The sequence below is a fragment of the Mytilus edulis genome, chromosome 3, assembly GCF_963676685.1.
Source record: "Mytilus edulis chromosome 3, xbMytEdul2.2, whole genome shotgun sequence".
In the NCBI taxonomy this organism is placed as follows: domain Eukaryota; kingdom Metazoa; phylum Mollusca; class Bivalvia; order Mytilida; family Mytilidae; genus Mytilus; species Mytilus edulis.
Genome location: NC_092346.1, coordinates 32,091,419 through 32,102,495, shown reverse-complemented (window position 1 = coordinate 32,102,495; position 11,077 = coordinate 32,091,419). Strand labels below are relative to the sequence as shown.

The 11,077-nt window shown below is 33.1% G+C and overlaps 1 protein-coding gene across 1 annotated transcript; it reads right to left on the bottom strand.

The window, feature by feature from the left end:
- Positions 1–272: 272 nt before the first annotated feature.
- On the bottom strand, positions 273–10,876 carry LOC139515186 (eIF-2-alpha kinase GCN2-like). Its single transcript, XM_071304748.1, has 6 exons — positions 10,286–10,876; positions 6,269–6,349; positions 5,705–5,889; positions 3,473–3,600; positions 2,193–2,353; positions 273–392 (listed from the first exon to the last, which is right to left on the bottom strand). Exons 1-6 carry the CDS (start codon positions 10,874–10,876, stop codon positions 273–275), a joined length of 1,266 nt encoding a protein of 421 aa, XP_071160849.1.
- Between the last annotated feature and the right edge of the window lie 201 nt (positions 10,877–11,077).

The following is an 11,077-nucleotide window of genomic DNA, read 5'->3' as shown; positions in this document are numbered from 1 at the left end:
AAAATCAGACAAGTGTTCGTTAAACAGGAAGTTGTTAAGCGATGAATCTGAAAACGCATCACACGGTGTGGCTGACATATATAAATGTTGATACTAAATTACAGAAAGGGTGGATGTGTAGTTCCTGAGAAAAATGTGACGAAAGTTTCATGGGACGGACTGACTGACGGACTGACTGACGGACTGACTGACGGACTGATGGACGGACGGACGGACTGACAGACAGAGGTAAAACAGTATACCCCCCCTTTTTTAAAGCGGGGGTATAAATATTAACTTACATAAACTGTACATTTCCCAGCTTCCTGTATATACTTTATAGCTAAGTAGTGAATTAGATTTTTATGTCGTAATCGAATCAAGCTGTGTATTTCTTGTTCAATGCTTGTAATCTGGAATAAAAAAAGCAAGAAATTCAATATGTAAATAAGCCTAGTACTTTTTTTATATACAAATATACACTCTTAATACTGTGGATTCATTATCAATTGTGGATACCAATTTTGGTGAAAAAGGTGAACCACCAAATTAAATGTTCTACGAAGGATAAATTTTCTATAGGCTTGTATGCAGCCTTTTGCAAATTCATGAAATCAACTATCCACCAACATGTACGTTTTTCTTAATCTACGAAAATAGGTACCAAGGAAATTAAATGAATATACAGTAGGTTAAAAATAAATAGTTCTTTAATATTATTAAGATTTTATACAATAAACCACCGTCGGGGAAAGAACGCAAGATTGTCTACTAAGATGCAAGTATAAATTCTACAAAAAGGTCTGCACAGCCAACTGAAAACTGTGTATGATATTAGAATTAGGTGTAACTGGCAGATCTATTATGATTCTTGTTTATTATATTGTCAGCTGTTCTACCCTCAGCACAATTTAGAGCATTAATTGTTGTATAGACATCTGCATAATTGAGGAAGATTGTAAACTGCCCTCTAGATGGTTTTTCGTTATTTATGTCATGGGGTTGCTGTCTCATTTACACATACCCACATTCCTATTTTTCACATGTATAAATCTCATCCATACAAAGTGAATAGCAACTACACAAGAAGATATGCAAACCTAAAATTTTATATTCAAAGGGAAATAACTCTAGCTTTTAAATGTATATTAGCCACAAGGGAGACATGTATAATGTGTATGCTTATTAAACTGACTACACCCTATGGTGCATAGTATGGTACCTGATAGAAGACTACAACCTCAGTTAATTATAGCTGAATTATCACTTTCTTTGTTTTCAAATACAGAGTAACCTGCCTAATCCGACACCTGAGTATTCCAACATCCTGCTTTAACCAAAACATTTTTCGGGTCCCAAAATAGGGCTATCTTTGCAGAAAAAAACCACAGTATTGCGACACCATGCTTAATCAGACTTTTTTTTGGTTCCCCAGTATGTTGAGGGGGGATAGGACCTTTATCGGGACTCCAGGATCGGGTGTTTTTAAGCTCGGGATTTCAGGACATACCCCTTCGGGACCTGGGAATTCTTTTTTTCGAATTTCGGGATCCGGGATTTTTATTTATTTAAATTCGGGACCTCGGGATTTCGTGTTTTTAAGCCTGGGATTTTGGGATCATGACCCCTCCTATCCCTCCTCTATGTTGGATAACACAGGTTACACTGTATATTTATATATAAGATTTCTCTTTACATAACTTTAATTAAAACTGTCAGTGTGTGGACAGATGATTTTGAGGTTGGAAATTACGATGACATTTTTGGTAAATCTTAAAATTTTTTTGCATGCAAAATTTTTGAATTTTCACATTTTTATGACGATCTTTCACTATATGTATAGTCAGTGAGTAATTGAGAAAGAGAAATTGACAAAACCTTTCCTCATAATAATCAGTGTTTGCATAGGTGGATCCAGGTGGGCCCTGTGGGAAAAATTTGGTTGATTATATAGGGAATCACTGAAGCGTGACTGGAGCGAGCACCCCCCCACCCCCCCCCCCCCCTTACAAAAAGTTCTGGATACACCACTGGTTTGATTATCTAAATTGTAAGATTAATGTAGTTTTTTTATTTGAAAGATCATGAAAATAGCTGCTTGGAAAAAACTAGAATGAATCAAACTACTTAGACACTGATAGAATGTTTAAATTCTTATTTATTTCATTTTTTGACGTTAACCAATTAGGTTTTGAAAGCATTTTTTCATTTACCTGTTTTAAGTAAGTAGCACCCTCCTTATCTTCATAATCAACTCTTTGAGTTCTCTTCTGTTTTATATGGCGCCACTTTAAAACCCATTCTGATATAGCTACTAATTCTCCATTGGCTGTATCTATCCCAGCATACACCGTACTTCCATGGAGGCTATGACCTAAAAAAAACAAATATATTCTGTTAAAATTAATTTGCATAAAGCTACTAATTCTCTGCTGGATGTATCTATCCCAGCATACACTGTACTACCATGGACGCTATGACCTACAAAAACAAATATTCTGTTAAAATTCATTTGCATAAAGCTACTAATTCTCCATTGGCTGTATCTATCCCAGCATACACTGTACTACCAAAGACACTATGACCTACAAAAACATATGTTCTCTTAAAATTAATTTGCATATTAACTGTCAAGGAGCCAATTATCAATCCAATCATTAACACAAAATAAATAAATATGGATTTTTATTTGATTTTTGGTGTTTTAACGCCACTTTTAAGCACCGCATTTAGGCTATTTCATGGTGGCCAGTTCTTATTGATGGAGGAAGCCTAGTGCCCAGAGAAAACCACTGACCTTCGATAGGAAAACTGACAATCCAATCATTAACACAAAATAAATAAATATGGATGAATGGACATTCAACATCAAAAGACAATAATAGTGTTGAAGTTTCAAACACTCCTTCCTGTCCTGTGCTTTGCAGAAAAACAGTGAAGCCGTGTAGTAGTGGTTAGTGCAGCGGACTTCTAACACAAAGGTCTCTGGTTTCATTCCCTTTCCAAGATGAAAATTTGAATTTCGGCTCTCCCTTAACACCATTTGCGAGTATGGTCTTGAGGAAACGTTGATAGTCTGTCGGAAGGGGATGATAAAGGCTGACCAGTGTTAAGAGAGAGCCATATCTCATGCACCTTAAAGACACCCTTGTAGATTTCGAAAAAGAGCAAGCTAATGCCGCTACAAGGCAGCACTCGCACCTGCAAAGTGAAAAGGGATTAATATAAGTTGCAAAACTTGTTTCCCAATCCACTATAAATAAATATGTTTAACCTAGTGAAGCAGTGAAACCAAACCAAACTGTTAGGTATCAAGTTCTGCCAACTGATATACAGACCATTTCCTGCATAAATATCCAAACATATTTTCTCATAAAAATTTCGATGACAAATTCTGTACATTCGTTAAATTCTGTACATTTGTTTATGAAAAATTGTGCATTTACCCACTTTACACTTCTAAACAATGGGATGGATAAAGTGAAAACATTACCTAAACATGTGCCTCTATGTATTGTTCTCTCTGATTTAGTATTGAAGGCTATTACCACTATCCCTCCAGTATGGTCTTTACATTGGTGATCAGAATCATCGGTATCTCTCAATGGGGTACTGGTCCTCCTGAATATATCAAAATAGAAAATGTAAAATAAAATAAACTTGAGGCTCCAAAATTACTCACTTGGATAGAAGCATGGTTACTGAAATAGTGCAAGCAGAATATACTACATGTACTCCTCATATGGATCAATGATAAACTGTTGAAAATCTTGGATTTCTAGAGGCCATATCATATAAAATATCCATTAAGGGCTAATCCATTAAAATGTTAGTGGGACGGTAGGAAGGGAAGTTTAATTATTGAATGTGGGTCATGGGTCTTTTTTCAGTATGCTTCTATTACTATTATTCAAAATTATCTACAAAATGGTTCTTGGTTGTAGGGATATTTTAAAAGTCCCTTACTAACCTCCCATAAACATTCAAATGGAATAGCCCTAATGGTTTTGAGGACTCATTTATGTTTTTTTCATGTTCAATGTCGTTGATTCCAAAAGATTTCACTTCCTCAAAGTTTAAAAATAGTTTCATACCTTATCATGTGACCTTATCATGTGATACATCAGTCCATCTGTTTTTAAGGTGGTTTTTTTAAAAGTTTAAACATGTTTAACCCCGCCACATTATATATGCATGTGCCTGTCCCAAGTCAGGAGCCTGTAATTTCGTGCTTGTTGTTTGTTTATGTGTTACATATTTGTTTTTCGATCATTTTTTTACATAAATAAGGCCGTTAGTTTTCTCGTTTGAATTGTTTTACATTCTAATCGGGCCTTTTATAGCTGACTATGCGGTATGCGCTTTGCTCATTGTTGAAGGCTGTACGGTGACCTATAGTTGTTAATGTTTGTGTCATTTTGGTCTTTTGTGGATAGTTGTCTCATTGGCAATCATACCACATCTTCTTTTTTATATTAAAAGCAATCTGTACATAATCTGATAAAATAGTACAACAGAAAACTTTTCTAAAATATAACAGTTATCTCCCTTTTTATACATGTGTAAATAAGATTGGGTATTTTTAATTATATGTACAGGAAGCAATTTAAATTTGTAAAATGCAAATCTTTCGTAAATAGTTTCAGATAATGTCCTTACAAAATATATGTACCTTCCATTGTTTAAACTTATTAAGGTGGTACCCTACACTTTCACTAAAATTAATTTGGCTTGTTTAATTTTCATAAAAATTACTTTAACAGAAATTTAAGAATTTTAAAAATTTTGAACCATCTGTTTTGTCAGAAAAAATACACTTTTTATATAGCAATTTGACAACCACCAATTTTGATCATTGAGAAGCTTAATACGTATTCCTTTTACAACACAACGTAATTAAAACGTTTAGCTGACTTTACAGAGTTATCTCCCTGTAGTGTTAGGTACCACCTTATATGGAAACAATGAGCAATTAATTAAATTACTTTTTATAGATATAAGAAGATGTATGAGTGCCAATGAGACAACTCTCCATCTAAGTCACAACTTGTAAAAGTCAACCATTATAGGTCAAAGTACAGTCTTCAACACAGAGCCATGACTTACAATGAACAGCAGGCTAAAAAGGGCCCTAAAAATGACTAGTGTAAATCATTGAAATGGAAAACCAACAGTCTAAACTATATCAAAAATAAGAAACAAGAAAAACTTATGAACCACATCAACAAACTTCAACCTCTGAACACCTGGTTTATGACTTACATCATCGTCATGTATGGGACGCAGCTACATTTTCCTAGTCTAGTTGTCATAAATAGAAAAAATATGAATATTTTTAACAAATATATTTGAATCTGCATCCATGAGATGTGTTTGATCTATAGCTACCAAATGAAAATTTAAGAAATGAAATATGATAATATAGGATCAAGTATGTGTATGTAGGTGTAATACCACCAAATCAAAGTATGTCACATCAGGTTGCATACGAAAAAGGGTTGAAAAAAAATATTGCCTTAAATTTGACATTTCAGTAAAAAATTGCTGTGTTTCAAAGCACCATTATTTTTTAATTGGTGTTTCTATAGAATATTTTGGAAACCTGAGGTTACATGGTTTATACTAAAGCTGGTACACAGGAAGAAAAATGGTGCAAATTTGATATATTAACTCCCATGACTGATTTTTTAAAAGGACTTAAAATAAAAACATAACAAACACATACCTTCTTCTTTTATCCTGGTTATATTTATTCTCATTACTTGGCAGTACAATTAAGGGGGAGGGTGAATGAGACATTCTTGGTCTTCTAGGAGTACTTGGGGTACCAATTGGGGAACATGTTGGTACTTCAGTAGTAGGAGTAGCTGGTACAGCTTTCTCTGGCTCTGTTGGTTTCTCTTCAGATATCTAATTATAGAAATAAATAGATTAATATATAGATCATATCAAGAAGATCATGCTACAAAAAGATTTGTTTCAGTACCATACTTTTAAACTAATGCAAATAAAATTGGGAAGCTATATTTATTTATTTCAAAAGATATTTATTTTCTGCAGTCAAGCATATAAAGTGTAAAACACATTGATGGTGAAATGGCTGTTATACTGTATGTCCAAATCAAACATTACAATAATATTTAACATGAAAAATTTGTCGGGTGAACATTATTTGTACTTTGATAACACATTGAGAAGAACAGATAGATTCATAAACCAGAAAAACATAATACGGCCCCAGAAGTTCTATGATAGACAGATTAGAAAAGTATAAACATTTGAATTGTACCTGTTTGGTCTCCTTTATTTTCTTTGTTTCTTCTTTCAGAGCATGTTGTCTCTTCTGTATTTCATCCTCTAGAAGTTGTCTCTGAAACAGACAAAGCACAAGATTTATAAGTAAATGTATACAAGAGTGTGCACGCTGAAATGTCTCGCCTTCTTTACTAATCATAGATATTATGTTGATAGACCAAATATAAAGCTTTATTACAACTGTCACATAAACTCAACATTAACCAAGAAAACAAAACATTGATCCATGAACCATGCAAATGAGGTCAAGGTCAGATGAACCATGCCCACTGACATGAACAGCTAACTATTCTTCAATACAACAAATATAGTTGACTTATTGCTTATAAATTCAGAAAAATAGACCAAAACACAAGAACTTAACACTGAGCAATAAGCCGTGAAAATGAGGTCAAGGTCAAATAAAACTTGCGTAACAGACATATAGATCATAAAATATTTCCATACACCAAATATAGTTGACCTAATGCATAAAGTATTAGAAAAATAGACCAAAACTCAAAAACTGAACTTTGACCAATGAACCATGAAAATGAGGTCAAGGTCAGATGACACCTGTCAGCTAGACATGTACACCTTACAATCATTTCATACACCAAATATAGAAGACCTATTGCATATAGTATAAATAAAACAGACCAAAACACAAAAACTTAACAATAATCACTGAACCATGAAAATAAGGTCAAGGTCAGATGACACCTGCCAGTTGGACACATACACCTTACAGTCCTTCCATACACCAAATATACTAGACCTATTGCTTATAGTATCTGAGATATGGACTTGACCACCAAACTTTAACCTTGTTCACTGATCCATGAATTGAGGTCGAGCTCAAGTGAAAACTGTCTGACGGGCATGAGGACCTTGCAAGGTACACACATACCAAATATAGTTATCCAATTACTTATAATAAGAGAGAATTTAACATTACAAACCAGATGCTCCGCAGGGCGTAGCTTTATACGACCGCAGAGGTTGAACCCTGAACAGTTGGGGCAAGTATGGACACAACATTCAAGCTGGATTCCGCTCTAAATTTGGATTGTGATTAAATAATTGACACAGCATAGGTTTCTGACACAGAATGAATGTATTCAAATGAACTTAAAATTTTTGTTTTCTCTTAGAGCAATTCACTATGCTGTTGAATATTAATCCTCTCAAAAAAATGTTTGAAGAAATTTTCTTTTTATTTATGAAATTTCAAATGAGAAAAATTGAACCCAATTTTTTAATCACATCCCCCTTTCCCTTATTCCAAAACTAATTTCAATTAAAATATTCTAATGGAGTTTGCAACAATTACTACTCATTTAAATACATCATAAAATATTAAGATGTAAAAAAACTGCTTGTTATCACTGAATGGTAAAGATCATTTAAATTTATCAGTTGGTAGTAAAAAGTGAATATACATGGTATATTGTATATAACAAAGATTTAAGTTGATTCTGGACAAAGAAAGATAACTCCAATTAAAAAAAAATCTTGCAGATATTTCTTGCTTACTTTACTGGACAAAGAAAGATAACTCTTAATTAAAAAAAAATTTGCTATTTCACAATATTGTGAAATTAGATATTTCTTGCCATTGCACAATATTGTGCAATTGAAAAGACTTGCTATTGCACAATACTTAATATAATAATTTTAGATCCTGATTTGGACCAACTTGAAAACTGGGCCCATAATCAAAAATCTAATTACATGTTTAGATTCAGCATATCAAAGAGGCCCAAGAATTTGATTTTTGTTAAAATCAAACTTAGTTTAATTTTGGACCCTTTGCACTATAATTTAGACCAATTTTAAAACTGGACCAAAAAATAAGAATCTACATACACAGTTAGATTTGGCATATCAAAGAACCCCAATTATTCAATTTTTGATGAAATCAAACAATGTTAAATTTTGGACCTCGATTTGGGCCAACTTGAAAACTGGGCCAATAATCAAAAATCTAAGTACATTTTTAGATTCAGCATATCAAAGAACCCCAAGGTTTCATTTTTTGTTAAAATCAAACTAAGTTTAATTTTGGACCCTTTGGACCTTAATGTAGACCAATTTGAAAACGGGACCAAAAATTAAGAATCTACATACACAGTTAGATTCGGCATATTAAAGAACCCCAATTATTCAATTTTGATGAAATCAAACAAAGTTTAATTTTGGACCCTTTGGGCCCCTTTTTCCTTAACTGTTGGGACCAAAACTCCCAAAATCAATACCAACCTTCCTTTTATAGTCATAAACCTTGTGTTTAAATTTCATAGATTTCTATTTACTTATACTAACGCTATGGTGCGAAAAACAAGAAAAATGCTTATTTGGGTCCCTTTTTGGCCCCTAATTCCTAAACTGTTGGGACCGAAACTCCCAAAATCAATACCAACCTTCCTTTTGTGGTCATAAACATTGTGTTTAAATTTCATTGATTTCTATTTACTTTAACTAAAGTTATTGTGCGAAAACCAAGAATAATGCTTATTTGGGCCCTTTTTTGGCCCCTAATTCCTAAACTGTTGAAACCAAAACTCCCAAAATCAATCCCAACCTTTCTTTCGTGGCCATAAACCTTGTGTCAAAATTTCATAGATTTCTATTCACTTAAACTAAAGTTATAGTGCGAAAACCAAGAAAATGCTTATTTGGGCCCTTTTTGGCCCCTAATTCCTAAAATATTGGGACCAAAACTCCCAAAATCAATACCAGCCTTCCTTTTATGGTCATAAACCTTGTGTTAAAATTTCATAGAATTCTATTCACTTTTACTTAAGTTAGAGTGCGAAAACTAAAAGTATTCGGACGACGACGACGACGACGCCAACTTGATAGCAATATACGACGAAAATTTTTTCAAAATTTGCGGTCGTATAAAAATATTAACTTTTTTTTCAAGTTGTCACTGAACCATGAAAATGAGGTCAAGGACATTGGACATGTGACTGACGGAAAGTTGGTAACATGAGGCATCTATATACAAAGTATGAAGCATCCAGGTCTTCTACCTTCTAAAATATAAGGCTTTTAAGAAGTTAGCTCACGCCGCCGCCGGATCACTTTCCCTATGTTGAGCTTTCTGCAACAAAAGTTGCAGGCTCGACAAAAAGTCATGTGTGTGTCTGAAGTTAAATTCAATTTAAACAACAAATGAATATGGAATTTGGTGCATTCAAACCTTTTTAACCCTGTCACATGCTTTATGCACCTGTCCCATGTCAGGAACTCTTATTTAGGCTTTCACTGGGGAAAAGATCTCACCAATGCAAATATTGTAGTTTTGTGCTAGAGTTATTTCCCTTAAATTTAACAATAAAAATAGTTGAAATTAAAAGATCACTTAAATGGTACATATACATGTACCATGCAGTTTTCTGTATAGATTTAAAAGCAAAATCAATTATAAAATGTTGACTATGATTTAAGGGAAAAATCACTATTTCCATGGTCCCATTGTGATATTTGATAACACTGTCTTTCTAGAATACCGGTATATTATTATTTTTTTTTAAAAAGAGGATAACTCCATGGTTTTATAAGGTATAAGGTCAAAGTTCAAGGGTAAATCACTATAATAATCAATCAAAAACATCAAACATCTCTGTTTCTTGTTTTCTTTTCAGAAAATCAAGTCTTTTCTTTTGTTCTCAATTTTGTTACATCATTTTAATCAATTTGATATGAAGTAGAGAGATGTTGTAATTTGTTGCGATTGGTCACATTATCTTTTTTTCAATTGCTAATTCATTTGATTTGATTTATGTGTTTGAACCCAACTTTTAAGAACTGCTTTTGGGCTATTTCATGGCAGCCAGTTTTTATTGGTAGAGGAAGCTGGAGAGCCTAGAAAAAAACATGACCTTTGATAGAAAAACTGATAATTCTAGTGCTAATTCATTTCAGTATAACTTTGTGGTTTTAAAGAATATGGTTTAAGGTCAAAGACAAATCACTGAAATAATTAAACAAAAATATTGAATACCTCTTTTTCTTCTTTTCTTTTCAGGAAATCAAGTCTTTTCTGTTGTTCTAGTTTTTGTTTTTCTTGTTGTTTTAATTGGTTACTCAACATTTCTTCATAAAAAGATTTCTGTGGACCTTTGTAGTTATCACGAAGAAATGTCTGTACATGTTGAGCAAGTTCTAGAACCATAACCTGAAAAGGATATAAACACAGAAATGTCTGTACATGTTGAGCTAGTTCTAGAACCATAACCTGAAAAGGATATAAACACAGAAATGTCTGTACATGCTGAGCTAGTTCTAAAACCATAACCTGAAAAGGATATAAACACAGAAATATCTGTACATGTTGAGCAAGTTCTAGAACCATAACCTGAAAAGGATATAAACACAGAAATGTCTGTACATGCTGAGCTAGTTCTAAAACCATAACCTGAAAAGGATATAAACACAGAAATGTCTGTACATGTTGAGCTAGTTCTAAAACCATAACCTGAAAAGGATATAAACATAGAAATGTCTGTACATGTTGAGCTAGTTCTAAAACCATAACCTGAAAAGGATATAAACACAGAAATGTCTGTACATGTTGAGCTAGTTCTAAAACCATAACCTGAAGAGGATATAAAAAAAGGAATTCTGTAACATTTTAAACATTTGTATATAATTTAATTTTGGATGTGACGCTTCTTCTGATTGGCTGACCTTATTTTGTTATGAGCCCATAGACATAATTTAGTCATGTGACCGTGACGTCATCAACTTTTTTCATGGTTTTCTACGGTTTGAAATGGAATTTAGAATTAAATTA